General features: G+C 43.4%; 1 protein-coding gene across 5 annotated transcripts in view; it reads right to left on the bottom strand.

The window, feature by feature from the left end:
• The window catches only part of sorcs1 (sortilin-related VPS10 domain containing receptor 1), a 194822-nt gene that overhangs the window by 99010 nt on the left and 80333 nt on the right, over window positions 1-15479 (bottom strand). For all 5 annotated transcript variants that reach the window (XM_075463338.1, XM_075463339.1, XM_075463340.1 and 2 more), the window contains exon 2: window positions 6956-7023. In XM_075463338.1, the coding sequence (XP_075319453.1) occupies window positions 6956-7023 (68 nt within the window). The remainder of the gene's footprint in view (window positions 1-6955; window positions 7024-15479) is intronic.

The following is a 15479-nucleotide window of genomic DNA, read 5'->3' as shown; positions in this document are numbered from 1 at the left end:
ATCTCGAAAAGAGTACGCCACCCACGTTCTGCAGTTCCATTTTGGTGCTGGGAGTACGGAGCTGTGTTTCATGCCTAATTTTGTTTTTCCTTAGTAGCGTCTGGAAATCACCACCTGTGAACTCAGTTCCATTATCAGATCTGATGCACCTCACTTTCCCATAAGGGGATACATCAGCAAAAAACTTCTCAGTTGCCTGCAGTGCATCACTCTTTTTCTTCAGAAAGTAAACACACATTGCATTGGAGTAATCATCAGTAAAAGATTGCACATACTTGTACCCATCTAGTGACTCTGTGGCAACTGGACCTGCAAGGTCTCTGTGTACCATCTCTAATGGAGCCTTTGCTCTGGCATCGGGGTTCCGATTTCTAGTTTGTGTAAACTTCCCCTGAATACACACATCACACTCTTGTTCAGGCCTACTCATTTTTCCTTTGATCTGCATATCATCAACAACATCATGTAACCTAAGCACATCATCATAGTTACAGTGGCCAAGTATCTCATGCCATGCTTGGATGTCGTGGGTTGCATTTCACTTATCATCATTAGACTCACCCTCAGTGTGCAGGTAGTACAACTGGCCGTACACATGGATGTCAAAACTGGTACCGTCTCTGGCTATCAGGACGTCTTTGTCTTCTTTGAAGACGACTGTGGATCCATTCGTGGTTGCTGCCTTCACCGAGAAAATGTTCTGTGGATACGATGGTACATACAGAGCGTCTCTTAGTTGTGCTTTGCACCGCCGTCCACTGCTGTCGATGAGGGTAACCACTACAGTGCCTCTCCGCTGTGCGACGCCATTGCATCTGGTGCCATCAGCCAACTCGACGCTGTGGGTCTCCGGCCTGAAGGTGCTGTCGAAACTGGTGAACAAGGCGATGTCGTTGATGACATGGGATGTGGCTCCGGTGTCCACCATCGGGCCCCTCTCCTGCACGTTGCGCGCCGGCTGCCGCTGGACACTGGCCCGTCGTCCGCCATCTTGAACGCGTAGTCCTCCTCGACCTCAGCATTCTCCGAAACTTTGTTCACGCCGTCCCTTTTGTCTCTGTCTTTGTCCTTACGCCTGCATGTTGCGTCCCTGTGTGTGTCACTTCTGCAAACACTGCACCATGTCTTCTGTCTACACGCTCTCGCTCGGTGCCCTTTGGTCCCGCACTTGAAGCACACCATCTCGCTGTCGTCTTTCGTCGATCCTCGTGCGCTAGCCTTTGGAGGTCGCCGTCCGGTTCTCCCCTCAGTCTTCATCACTCTGTCGTTGGACTCAGTTGCTCTGATGTTCTCGGTCTCTTCAAAACTCCGCAGTTTGGTCTTGAAGTCAGCAAACGTGATGTTTTCATACGTGTGCGCTACATGAATTGCGAATGAATTGAATTGAATGGCTTAAAGCTCTCTGGCAATCCCTTCAACACCATAGCCACTAGCAGACCGTCCCCCAACGTTTCTCCTGCATTTCTCAGGGTAGTTATGGCGGTCTCTGCTCTAATTATATAGTCCATCACATTTTCGTCATTGGACTTCTGTAGTGAGGTCAGCGTGGTGTACAAATTAATTATACGAGGCTTTCCCGTCCACGCATAATACTGTCTTAAAATACCTAACGCTTTTCTGCCATCATTTTGCGCATCTCTCATTACCAGAGACAGACTTTTGTCATCTAGCAGTAAGATCAACATTGCATACGCGTCTGCGTTCTTCTCAGGATCTTCTTCTTTTTCATCTGCTGTTCGTGGCTTATTTATCACAGTGTTTTTCAGCCCTATTAAATGAAAATGTCCCAATAATTTCGTTTCCCATACTTCATACTTTGTCTCGTCTCCGTCGAACAGCAGTCGATGTAGCCTGCTGCTACTTGTCCTTCGTTGCTCCGCCATGTTAGCTTGCCCCTCTCCTCAGGTTGAAAGCTGCAATGTCCTCAGGTTGGCAGTTTTCTCAACACGCGATCCGTTCCAACTTTCTTGACTTTCGTCGACTAGCTTCTCTTCCGAACGACTCCTGGGCCCATAACCTGTTGAGTTTAGCATCAGAGTGTTGCTGCTGACGATTCGCAGGGAAGGAGCTGACGACTTCTTTGCATTTTATCCCATTTATTTCACCGAACCATAAAACATGGCCATCTGCCAGTTGAGCCGAACGTACACTGAGATGCACACGACAAACGCACATTTCAAAATGTCCAACTACGGTAAGTCCATAGTGCCAAACATACAATGTCATATTGATACACATTAATCATTGTGTGCGCTCTTGCGCCCTCTAGTGTTACAACAAAAAACACAGCAACATCATTCATCCTGAGGACATACAGTACATTTCTGATATATTTTAACAGAATTAATACTGCCTATGTTTCAATTTGAGGGAAACTTGTCGCAAATGGTGTTTTTTTGCCTTTTCCGAAAAATGCTTCATGTCACACACACCGACAGTGCTCCACATATCCCCTTGTCCCCCCGTGCCAGGCGATTGGAAGAGCAAGCATGGGAAAACAGAACATTTTATTCCTATTGGAACAACCAGAGAGCCAGGGCTTTTTGTCATACCACGCACGGGAAAACGTCCGATTGAAAGACCTACCCTTATCCATTGTTTGCTGAACTATATTAATATCAGGTTTATGGGGGCCGAGGTTTTTAATAGCCAATTTTGTTCCCAAATCTAGTCTTTCAAATGAGTTCTCCAAGAGAAACTCAACGCTATTGAGTACAGGTTCGATGTTAGCAGCCATGGTTAAAACTTCACTCACTGTAGCCTACTATCAGACTGACTCGCTTATGAGGTTGTGCAGAGTAATATAGCAGTAGGCGGGACAGTGTGTAGCAAAGATTCTCGGAGGAGATCCTTACAACGTTTTTAGCTACTCTTGGGGAAACCTAAGCTAGCAGACAAGTAACCTACTGTACATGTACGAAGCTGTCAACACATTGTTTACTGTCTCAACATTGCTTTGCTCATCAAGCTAAGATATTTCATTAAATCACTCCCAGTTTCCCATTTTGCAAAGACTTCGTTCACAATCACTTAAACTTTGTAAGATAGCAACTATAAAGTAAAATCTTTACCTACTACAATCGGAATCCGGATTAAACAGCCAATATCCTTCATCAAATCCGACATAGTTTTCCGTTTTATCCAACAAGTTTGTAGGGGAATTTGGCGGCACTGAAGTTCCCACTGGCTAGATGGGCGGAGTAATATATTTCTTAAACCCTTTGAGTCCTTTCCATGTCCAGGGCAAGTCATACATCATATCAGGGCAGATCATACACCTGCCCCAATAGCATCTATACAGGCGCGCTAAATGTTACATGATATTATGCTAAGTAGGGGCCTACAGTGATTCTGATTGGTGCTCGACAGTTCTAAGAAGGGGCGGCGGGGCCGGGCTTAGCTGAGGGCCGCCAGGCATCTGCCCTGGCCAGTGGCCATAGATCTAACGTTAAGCAGCCACACTGGAGGTAGGCTATATTTCAGCGAAAATAAAAACAGATTCCACTCGCAAAGTCCGTCACAAGCCATAGGTGTAATACGATTCCCACTGTGATTGAAGTTGAAATAAATATTTTATCTATCATTTCGGAAAGGTTGGGGGTGTGGCAGGTGTGGCAGACGGGGCTCTGCCCATCCTGCCCAAATACAGCGGCCGCGGCTGGTTGCATGTCCCTCCCGTACATGCATAAGTCTCCCTCCCACAGTTCAAGTGCAGGTGTACCCAACCTCTCACACAGGTAGCTGTCGGGGAGACGCTCCAGCGCTACACTCAAGCTTTCATGCATGTTGTTGCATTTTGCTTGAAGTTTAGCCTGTTTTACTCTGAGAGTTCATGTACATTAAAGACTTGTTTGTGGAATTTCCGACAGTTTGCCACCTGTCGACAGAAAGGGTAACTTTCCGAGCAGTAAACACCGTGAAACAGGTGCGGCAGGTGGCAGCACGCAGTGATACGAAGGGAGAGAAAATAGCGCCAAGCGATTGTGAGGTCTGACTTTTTCCTGGACAACGATTTTGTGATGCAAATGTATTACTCTTATGAACGCATATTGTTTTGAGAAGCAAAACGCTTTATTTTTTAAACCCCAGCCAACTAGCCGGACTACTTTCATCAACACCAAAACGAGGCCGGAACTCGGCTCACAGGACGCAGCAGTCAATGTCAATGTTGATGCACGATATTGCTAGTATGGGATGTCATACAGCTTCATGTCAAAAGAGGTGAACTATCCCTTTAATACATGATCTGTAGGTGTCCCGCGTCTGGGTCGTCACCTCTTCTTAACCATTACAATATTAATGGAGAGTAAACCAAAGCATTTCAAAGCCTTTCCCAGGGAAGTGATCATAAAGGTCACGAAAATTACAATAAAACCTAAGCCTAACCTTGTAGATCACTGCAGCAAATATAAGCCTGTACTTGTAGAAGACATAAGAAACTAAAGGCAGCAAAACGATGGCATGACTGCCTTGTACAAAGGAATGACGGGCAGGTTGACAGACACACCCATCACATGATTGATGGGTATAAAAGTTTAAAGCTGTTCCCTTATGCAGCAATTTGTGGCCACAACAAGCAGCAACGCCAAGATTAACATTCAAACTCTTCCAGAGGAGATCTGGATTCATTCCAGACCAGAATGCATCATCTGCTGCTCCTCTGTCTGCCTTCCCGGCTGTAAACTGTCCACTAATGTCTCGTGCTCCCATTAGACTCTTCACTCACTCAAAATGTGGATCATCTCTTCACTCATCTGTCTTTCTGTCAGGCTCGTCTTCATCCACCTTTAATCATCCATCCATTACGAGAGACTGTTTTCTAAAGCCATCAGATTTATAATGCTGTTAGTGAAGCCGGTAGTAGAGGAAGCATTACCAGGGTAATGTGGCAGCAGCAGCAGCATCACCCGGTCCTCTGTGAGCCAAGTGCAGCCATATAATGGTACATTTAGTGATGCTGTGTGTGAGAACTGAAGGAAAAATACTTTCCTCCAGTAAAGTCAATTCCTCTCAAATCAATGATAAAACTTGTCAGGAATATTATATGCTATTCCACAAGAACGGTTCACTATAAAGCTTTTTATTTGGTTAAAGGTAAATTTACTTAAATTATATTAATGTGCATTAACATCTATGGGACAGTCTTGGCAGAAAATCAGTCCTGGTTACAAATAACAGTAACTCACTGTAAAAGGAACTTTTATAATGTCCTCTAAATTCAACATGAACAGAGCTGAGCAACACTTTAACCAAATGGTTGAAAGAAATTTAAACTATTTTAGCATTTAATCCTGGTAAATAATCTGTGCTTTAGCTCACTTTGGAGCACATGTGAAATGTCAGGAAATAAAAAAAGTGCAGATAAGACTTTCTTTTCTTTTGCTAAATTATTTTTGTTCCCAGTGAGTCAGACATTACCTGCTTTGTTATGCTGATGTGTTTGGCAGCATTGTGCATTTCTCAGACAGCCCATCCAAAGCTTCCCACAGTCTACTGCTGTTCTGGAGGAACTGGGGAAATGAGTCGAGGTTTTTGGCCTTCATCGCTTTAATTCTGCATGTCTTATTCATACAGCAGCTTTAGAAAGATGTTCGGGATCGCTGGGTCAGTCATTGACGAAGTTGAGAAGAAGAAAAATTAGCAGATTCACTAACTTTATTCCTACATTTATGAGCATTTTTTGCTTGGCATTAGAAAAAAGACCCTGTTGGGTTTGTGTAGACACCATATGGTCAAGGTGGGCGTTTTGTCACTCGCCCTGCTGGATCTGAGCAGGGCCGATGGCCATAGACTCTGCCCACGCAGCACACATTCACTGAGTACCAGTGTTGTCCTGGCACGAGCACATGAAACTGTAACAAAGGGTGTTTACCAGGTGCAAAAGACAAAAGTCAAAATTGGTGGGACTGAAGGGTGTCAATGAGTCAGCAGGGAGACTCGACTTTATGTCCTGTCAATTCAATACTTTTATTTCAAACACAATTACTCTACTTTAAAAGCTGATTTCGGTTTTTAGATGCAGTTTATTTGTGCTTTCAGTTTCCATTTGGCTTGGTTTAGAAAACAAGTTCGATGTGGTTTGGTTTAGGCATCAAAAAGTTATGGGTTATGCTGAGGAAAACCTGAGAGATGATGCTCTGGATGACAAAAATAATAATAAATAAAAAAGAAAGTCCTTTTCTGGCTCATTAATTGTTTTTTTGTTCAGTCATTTTAAAGGAAAAATCCATCCGCCTGAATGCAAAGATTTTACTTTCATCTTTACTTGCTGTTGGACCAGGATGGTGAGTTACACAGCGGTCCTGTTTGTAGTGGAACTAACAGCTGTTATGAACTCTTAATCTTAATTTCATTACTCATCATCTAAAAAGTTATATACATAGAGATGTGTCAAACAAATTAACATCCAAAGAGAGCAGCACACCGTTAAAGAGGTTAAAAGCTCAACGTGAAGATAAAACACCTTCAGACTTCAGCCCTGAAATTTCAAAGTTTGTGATAAAGTGTTAAAACATCTTTAATGATATAAGGAAGGTTGGAAAAATTACTTTTATTCTATGCAAACATCCTAAAAGACATCTAGCAGAATTACATCACAATCCAGAGTTGAAATGGACTCTTCCAGCAAAGCTGCACCACGAACAAGCCTTCAGGTCCACACATGATTAGTGGCCTTCATGTGAGGGATTCCTGGTGCCCAGCGACATTAGAACCAGAGCTACTGGAGCTCATCATTTAATTTCCTTCTGTGTGTTTTACCCCCTAAAAGTTGTGAGTGTTTCATTAATGACATTTTTAAGACCCTTGTGAAAATCTGAATCCTATCTCCAAGCATCGCTGGTAGCAACTCAAACCAGCAAACTAAGAGCCGCATCCAGCCGTCCTCTCTGACCAGTTTATGTTGTCAAACTGCTTTAGGCTTCTTTGGAAAGCTCAGCTCCTGTGATAAGCTTACCTCCATAATGAACTCTCAGTCACACTGTTGAGGTTGAAGTCAAATAGTTTGGTCAGCATCAGGATCACCTGCAAAACAAGACAGACGCTACAGTCAGGATACAGTCAGGAGTTTTGAATCCAGAGAGTGGTACAGTGATTGTTGGGTTTGTTACTGGGAAGGAAAAAACAAACATAGCAGCAGCAAACCTCTATGGAAGTCAGGAGAGGGAACTTCAACCAATAAGATGAAGCAAGTGTTACAGGTGGAACCAGTGAACAAACATGAGCAAACATTTGTCATATTAAAACCCCACCTAGGTACCAGAAGCAGGGTTAAATTTGATCTGCTGCGTATATACCTCTGAGCCGGCAAGGGAGGCAGTGACAGGGGTGAAACAGACTATATGTGTATAAAAGCAAGCCGGCACCGTGGAGCTGCCACCCGAACCAACAACATCACTGTGTGGGGCTCGCTGCCTTTTACTAGGATGTAGGGCTGGGCCATAAAACCATAGCTATCAAGGAATAACTTTTGAAACATGGTCGATATACTTTTCCATAGATTACATTACATTCTTTCATCTTTGGACAGACAACACACACAGCCAATGACAACAAGAGTCGCGCCGCGCTGATCACGTGGCTGAAATAGAGCCATGCTAACAGCTAGCCATGCTAGCTGCTCCCTCTGAAGAAACGACGGGAGACGCAGCCCAAGCTGAAGGGATGACATCGTTGATGACATTGTTGATTAGAAGGGCCCGAAAAGTTCGGTGGTGTGGAGGTATTTTGGTTTTTTGAAGTCCGACACGAAACAGAGTAGTGTGCACTACAAATGATGTCGAGCACATGTTCCAGCAAAGATGGGGAATACCGCTAATCTCTTTCATCACCTGAAGCAGCGCCGCCCGTTTGAGCACGGAGAATGCTAACTTTTACCAACACAGCCCGGAACAGGTGCTAATCTTCCCCCGATAACAACGAGTGTGCAGCAGGAGCAGAAGATTCAGAGTCTGCTTTATCCAGCGCCGTATGACACAAAACCTAAGAGACACTGTGATTACACATGCAGCTTATTGTGTTGCAAAAGACATGCTGCCAATAAGCACAGTGGAAAATAAGGGGTTCAAGGGGATGCTAAAAGTTATGGACCCGATAGGCTATACATCGATATATATATGAAAAAAAATATCGTGACATGACTTTTTCCCATATCGCCCAGCCGTACTAGGATGTGTGAATTATCCAACAAGAACAGCGTCGGGTTAATGGACATTCCTCTTTTTTGCCAATAAAGAGCGACCAAAATGTAAAGTTTCTAATTAAAAAAGATTGATTTTTTTTTATTTGTTGTGCTTTGTAGATTTTTCAGCTATGTTGTTGAGTAGAGATTCAATTAATTAAACACAGAGATCTCCACCCAAGCTACACTATGAGATTTCCGCAGATGGAACTCTTAGCAAATGGCTGCACACTGCAGCAGCTTATCTAATTGTTTCAAAGTCATTACTTAATCATATCACATCGATTCTACACTCAACTGTAAATATTCTGGATTCTGTTAATGCCTTGAAGGTGTGCAGGATGAGTGAAAGTGGGTCAGCCAAAGTCTTCCGGGAAAAACAGAGGCAGAAACATCACATTTGACTGGGAGCATAAAAGAAGCAACAGAAACTCACAATCTATTTACTTTGTGGCCTAAGGTGGGTGTGAAATGGATTAAACTCAGAAGAAGCTGAAGAGGCAAGAAACCGCAGCACTTGCTGCGCTCGTTTATGAGTTTCATTTTGATAATATTGAAGATATCTCCAGGGATATTATAAGGCTTGACAAGCCCTCTGACCTGCAGGCATTGTGAGTAATCTGGGTCCAACGGTCCAGTGATACAGTGAGGCCAGTTGTACAAATGGGGAAATGTTTATTAGCACAAGGGATTCTTTGTTTTGGGCTTGTATGATTCCAATAAAGTCGGGATGCTTTGTTAAATGTAAATGTTTACTTTATTATAATATTATAAACTAATATTTTATTCGCAGTGTAACATAGAAAATGTTTTCTGAACATCAAAAAAGTTGTGACTGAGGGGGAAAAAAAGCTGGAAAGTAAATGGTACGAAAACGATTAAGCTAGAGGAACATGTTGAAATGAATCAGAGTTATTGGCAGTAGGCCAGTAACATGACCGGGTTTAAAAAGAGCACCTTAGAGAGGAAGGGACACAGCAGAAAATCAATGCTGGGCATCTCTGACCATCAGGCCCTCAGGCAGCTCTGCATTAAAAACAGACCTGATTCTGTCCTGGAAATCCCTGCCTGGGCTTTAGGGACACATTATCCAAGTATATGGAATCATAAGCACAAAGCAGGTACCCATTTCAACTATTGCTAACAGAGCCACTTCCTGTTGACCTCTTCACCACCACCAACAACAACGGAGTATTCTCCATCGTGTTGTTTGTTTCTTTCCGACGGCGGCGACAACAGTAATATCGTCTCTCCCGACTTCTGGTTCACGACCCCGGGAAAAAATCTCGAGCATGCGCAGAACGCAAAGTCCAATTCACCACGTGCTTCACCGTCTACAAGCAGGTTTAGTGTGACTTTCAACCGAGTTATAACTAAGGTGTCTACATGAACTTAATAACTCAGTCTCATAGTAATTTAGCCATTAATCCGATTATTTCAGTGCCATGTAACCCCGCTGACTGCCGTCTTCTCTTGACCAAAGCTCATTTAAAATGGACTGAGGCAGAGTGGGAAACTGTTCTGTGGTCAGATGGATCAGACCCTGATGCTGCGTCCTCCAGACTAAAGAGGAGAGGGACCGTCCAGCTGGTTATCAGCTCTCAGTCCAACAGCACAGCCTTGTAGTAGAAGAGTTCGGGTGCTGGACTGACCTGCTGCAGTCCAGATGTTTCACCACCAGATCCAGGAATCCTCCATCAGACAGGAATGGGACAACATTCCTCTCTGTTTTAATAGACTTTAAAACAGCTCTGCTTGTGTACAAGTCTCTTCATGGTCAAGCATCAAAGTACATCTCTGACATGTTAGAGCCATATGAACCAACTCGGGCTCTGAGAACCTCAGGGAGGGGTCTCCTGCTGGTGCCCAGAGTCAGGACTAAACAAGGTGAGGCTGCGTTTCAGTTTCATGCTCCTAACATCTGGAACAGTCTTCCAGAAGATGTGAGACAGGCCTCAACTCTGACAATGTTTAAATCCAGGCTGAAAACAGTTCTATTTAGCTGTGCATATGACACCTGAAAGTATTTTATCTGCACTCTTCGCTTTTAAATTAATTAATTAATGATTATTTTTTATGTTTTTTGGAATGATTTTATTGCCTTCTTGTGATTTTATGTAGCTGTAAAGCACTTTGAATTGCCCTGTGTACGAATTGTGCTCTACAAATAAAATTGCCTTTCCCAAAGGTCCAGCAGCTAGTCTCCTCAGTTCCAGATGTTGTTAAAAGAAGAGGGGATGCTACACAGTGGGAAACATGGACCCGTCCCAATTTCTTTGAGACATGTTATCATGAAATTGTAAAATGTCTCCCTTGATGATGATGCGTCTTCTTGGCTGATGTGATTCGTAAATCGTTGCATTCTCTTTTTATCCACATTTTACACAGCATCCCAACTTTTCTGGAATTGGAGTTGTGCATCTCTCCCTCTGACTTTGCCAACATTCCCCAGTGCATGGAGTCAAATAAACAAACTGATTCTCTGCAGTTTAAACTTGTTGCCTTTAAGCCATGCAGCACTCTGCCAGCATCCAACAGTTTCCCCTTGGCCCGCCTGCCTTTGATTCCTCTGCCGCCTGTCATTGAGGTGGCAGCTGAGCCACTGAATGACTTGTGTGACTTTGTGAAACAGTTCCACCAGCATGAGGTTCCTGCGAGTACAAGCAGAACAGATGCACCTTGGGTAGTGGAATTACATTGCGAGGTTGGGGCTCCTGTGATCAGGCTTATTAAGTATGCGCTAACATCTGCAGCTCCAGAAAACATCAGGTGCACTCGATCGACCTGTGGCGGGCAGGGCTTTGGAGCCATTGTGAAAAGTAACAAGCCAGTTTACAACTAGTAAAAAGGCATTCATTAATTTGGAGCTGCTCAGGAAGAAGCCAGGGAGATTTAACCAGGGGAATGAATAACCTTAACTGTCCGGAATAGACCTCTGCATACAAATGAGTGACCAAGTCTATTTAGTTGCCCAGCTGGAGGCTGAATTCACAGCCGCACAATACAGCTTCTCTCTTTCTCTGTGATCACTCCCTTTTCTTTCAGCTCCCTTCTTCCTTTTACTTTGTAACATCTCTTTGCCTTTTGCTCTCGTTCGTCGATGTGTGAGAGCAAGCTAAAGGTTAACGGTTCAATTATGTTTTTAGCTTCTCTGCGTGTGCATGCCCGGTTGTAGGCATAAGGTGACGGAGCATTTAGGCTTTTACAGGTCTGAGTTGTCCCCGATGGCATGTGCAAGTACACGTGTTCAAAGGAAGCACTGGATGAAGGCCTCTTAAAGGCTGAAGTGGAGGTTTAGTACTTGGCTTCATTATTTGAAGGGCAGTGTGTGTACAGACCCTTCTGTCTGCCACATATGGAGACTACGTGGGCAGTCATCAGCGAATGGCCCTGTCAGATGGGCTCCCACTGGAAAGTGCATATGCTCCTTCACTGACCATGCCAATTAGGCCTGTGGGCTTCTTCTACTGTAAATACTACGCTGAGGTGCAGTTCCCTCAGTCAGGACCTGCAGAAACTGCCCCTGGACACACACTCACCTCTAACTGAATGCGAAGAGAGGCATGAGGACATCATAGAGACAGAACATACTGTAGCTCGCTGGTGGAACAACAGTTATTAATACCTGCTTTCAAACACCATCATGAAAAGACTGCAGTGCAGAGTGCAGAGCTTTCTATATGTTCAAAGGCACATGACAGCCAAGCTCAATATAAGGGTATAAAGGAGCTTCACCCGTTTCCTGACAGTTAAAACTCTCTGTTGGGTCCCAGAGATGACGATTTACTGCTCATCTCAACATGAAAGCAGCATTTAAAGGGTTGTAAAAGTACCGGTTATCATTTTCTGTGCTGCAAAAGGACTTTACATGTCAGAGACATGGGGTGGATCCGAACAGATTCACCTGAGATAAACAGAATGCTAAGGAGACAATAAAACTGTGCTGATCAGTGTTTCTTATCAATGGTAAAACATTGAATCATCGTGTTTCAAGCTCTTCTTTCTTCCTAGTTGTCACATCTGGTCAGGAGCCTTCTGGATTGGCTTTTAACAGACAGAGGACCTCCCAAAAGCATTATTTCCTTGGACTTTTTAAGATCGTTTTCCAAGCCGGTAACATAACATTCACAAGGAATAACTGCGACAAACCTTAACTACAGAATTTTTGTTTTAGTTTAGAGCAGTAAATCACTTGTTAAGTGTTAGAAAATAATGATGACTGGGGCTAAAATACATTCTTTTTACATTGTGAACATTACACTTCACACACAGGGGCTCTCACGACCTCTAGAGGTGGCATTTTCTCTCAAAGTATATCGTAGGTCATTTCTGTCTGCTTGGACAGAGAACAGATGGGCAGGTTTTCAGGAGGAGGCCAGTCTCTTGAACCAAGCCTCAGTATTTGTGTTGCTCCCCTGAAAGAAGTCCAGAGTGACACCATCACGGTCAGCAGCTGAGTTGGACTTGGATTCATTCCTGATGAAGACTTCTACTTATTTACCATTCGTCCCACTGCTTCCCACATTTTCTTTTTTAACATGCATCCTGTCTTCCGTTGCTTTTTTGTTGGGGTTATATATTTGTTAGACTGCCTTAAAAAGGCCCCCTCAGGACACCTACAGCCTGATACAAATGCCCTTTTTCCGGATGATTGCGAGTGCCGCCTCACAAATGCAGTGCAGAGACGAAATACATCACTTTAAAAGTTGTGTTAAGTGTCACAAAAAGCACACTTCGTGCCCATCTGTCCAAATACAATGCTTGTCATTTTATACCCGTTTCACTTCTTTCAACAGGACCAGGTTGCATTAGTCCTGTTTGCAATGCTTCCCTGCTCCTCAAGATGAAAAGAAGACTAAAAACAAAAATATAAACGATTGCAAACGTTTCGGTTCTGCTCTTGCTGTTTAATTCTTTCTATTTCATACCGTAAACATACCTTCAGAATCTGATTCATGCTTTGGTTCTGATCAGTTGAGCAGCTTCTGCAGTGGACATGGTCTTAAAGGATAGAGAGCACAGTTCAAAGAAAAAATCTGGATTCGTCTCTGGAAGATGTTTGAAAAGGCTTCCAAGATGTATAAAGCAAAAAGTGCAGCGATATTAGTCATGCAGAGGGAAGCGTCTGCTCGAGGTGAGGATCAGTCACAACTGTGTCAGTGCAGAGCTTCGAATATTTAAACTATCATTCTTTTATTTCTTTTTAATCTAAAGTATGCCTTTGCTGCTAGCAAACACTGTTATCTCCTGTTCTGGTTGGTAATTGTCCTTGGATGGAGGAGAGAAAATATCATCATGGATCAAAATTCCACAACATGCATATACAAACAACAATTACCATTTCCTGGGGCACAAGAAGGCAAACAAATATGAAATGCAAAGTACTGGCACACATTCTGACACTCCCAGAACGAGGAACCGAGCTGGGTTCATGTTCTGCGGGGCATCGTGAACTATTTGTTTTTCTCACATCTCATTTTTGTAATCATGTGAGACCAGATTTCTCCAGGGAACGGATCCTTTTTGCACTGTTTCATTACTGGGAAAAGAAAACAAACTGGATCCGAGCGGCACAGTCAGAAGAACAACGGCAGTGTTTGCTACCACGTGGATGCATTTAATGAACTGTTGTACACTTTCTTTTTCATCCGTAATGAAAACTTGGAGAGAAAAAGGTGCAACACACACATATAATGATGTAAACAAGTTTTACCTGCCAACATTTCGAGATAGCTCAAACTGTCATGCTCACGGCAGATCACTGAGCCAGAAACACTCCTCCCTGTGGATTAGCCTGTCACATCTTCCTGTGGAAAGTGCACCACTTGTGCCTACTGCTAATATAAAAGTAAAATGTGCCTGGGAAGCAGAGTTTCAGCTACTTGTCACATATCTAAAAATAACGTCTTCATTGGGATCAAAATTGATCAAGGCCTGTCAAGGTGCACATCCCTGAGGTTACCCACGGTAATTTACACGCGTCTGCAGCAACCTGGGCTGCGTGTTGGTAAACCATCGGGCTTCTGTGGCCTCATTTAGCCTCATTTCTTTCAGTTGTTTTATCAGCATTTCCTTTCCTGTTGAAAGGTTACACCGTCAATTTATATGCTTCCACTTCTTCTTCTCTTGATATGAGGAAATGTATATTTTCCTGCTTTCAGTTCCACGGGAGCAGATTATTTTGGGGCATGTGCACTTGGGATGCTCATAGAATACTAAATAAGGCTGCAACTTGTGCCTCGCCGCTGTTTGATGTGTCACCTCTTTGATCCACGCAGACCTGTCACCTTTGTTAGTTTGTGTCTTTTTTTTGCTTTTTGTGGTCAATGTCGCAGTCTCAGAATCCACATGAAGAGTTTTCCTTGATTTGCAGCTATGTGCTGCTCCCAACTGCTCGTTAACCCACTTTGCAGACTTTCCTCCATCGCACATTGGATGGATTCAGCGCACGGACATTATTGCAATTAAGAAACCGATCTCTCAAATGTGGAGCCACAAACGCCTATCAGGAGATGAAAGGTTTAAGGAAGCTGTTAACAGGATACCTAATGGCGAAAAGCTTTAATAGCAGGCAAGTAAGACGCAAGCCCTCCACTTTATTTTTAACTTGAGAGTTCTGCTGCATGCTGCTGTGAATTATGTAGAAGAGGGAAACTGATGTTGCAGACAAAGATCCATAGAGTTGTACATGCAAAAATGTGTCTATTTCCATCATGCAAAGCCATAATTAATCCAGCAAACATATATTTTCACCATTTCACATAGATTTGGCACACCTGCTCTGGCTGTTTAATACAGCTTTTCTATGCAAAGATGTTTTATCAGCAGCTCGCGGTTCTCTGGGTGAATTCATCGGGACCGGACACGTGTTTGGTGCTGGTTGACAGCAGTGTTGAACTATGAGATAACGTTGCTGTCACTTTAAATTGAAGAAAACCACAGTAAAGTTTATCTTCTGCAGAGAAAATGTTCAGTCTGTTGTGCATCTCAGTCCAGGTGAGATTGTTCTGGTCGAGTTTAAATCTGTTAAGGTTTCTCCATTTTCTGGCAGGAGTTAGGCCTTTTCTTATTCTCTTCATGACGTTGTCTGCATACTGTGACCATGAGACATAGCAGGATGCTAGCAGTGTAGCTCCCAGGAAGGACCTGATTAGCTTATTCTGCTCTGCGCAGATAGATTAAAGCAGTCGACATTCAGTTTGTGTGTTTAGTTTCTCTTTAGTTGCAGTCCGGCAGCAACAAATCTCCTAATAACTCATCTGTGTTCCTTAAAATTCTACAAAATGTTTCATGACTGAAA

This window comes from Odontesthes bonariensis, chromosome 4 (assembly GCF_027942865.1).
Source record: "Odontesthes bonariensis isolate fOdoBon6 chromosome 4, fOdoBon6.hap1, whole genome shotgun sequence".
NCBI classification, from domain to species: Eukaryota; Metazoa; Chordata; class Actinopteri; order Atheriniformes; family Atherinopsidae; genus Odontesthes; species Odontesthes bonariensis.
The sequence above is the reverse complement of the archived record's forward strand: the minus strand, read 5'-3'. Positions and strand labels throughout refer to the sequence as shown.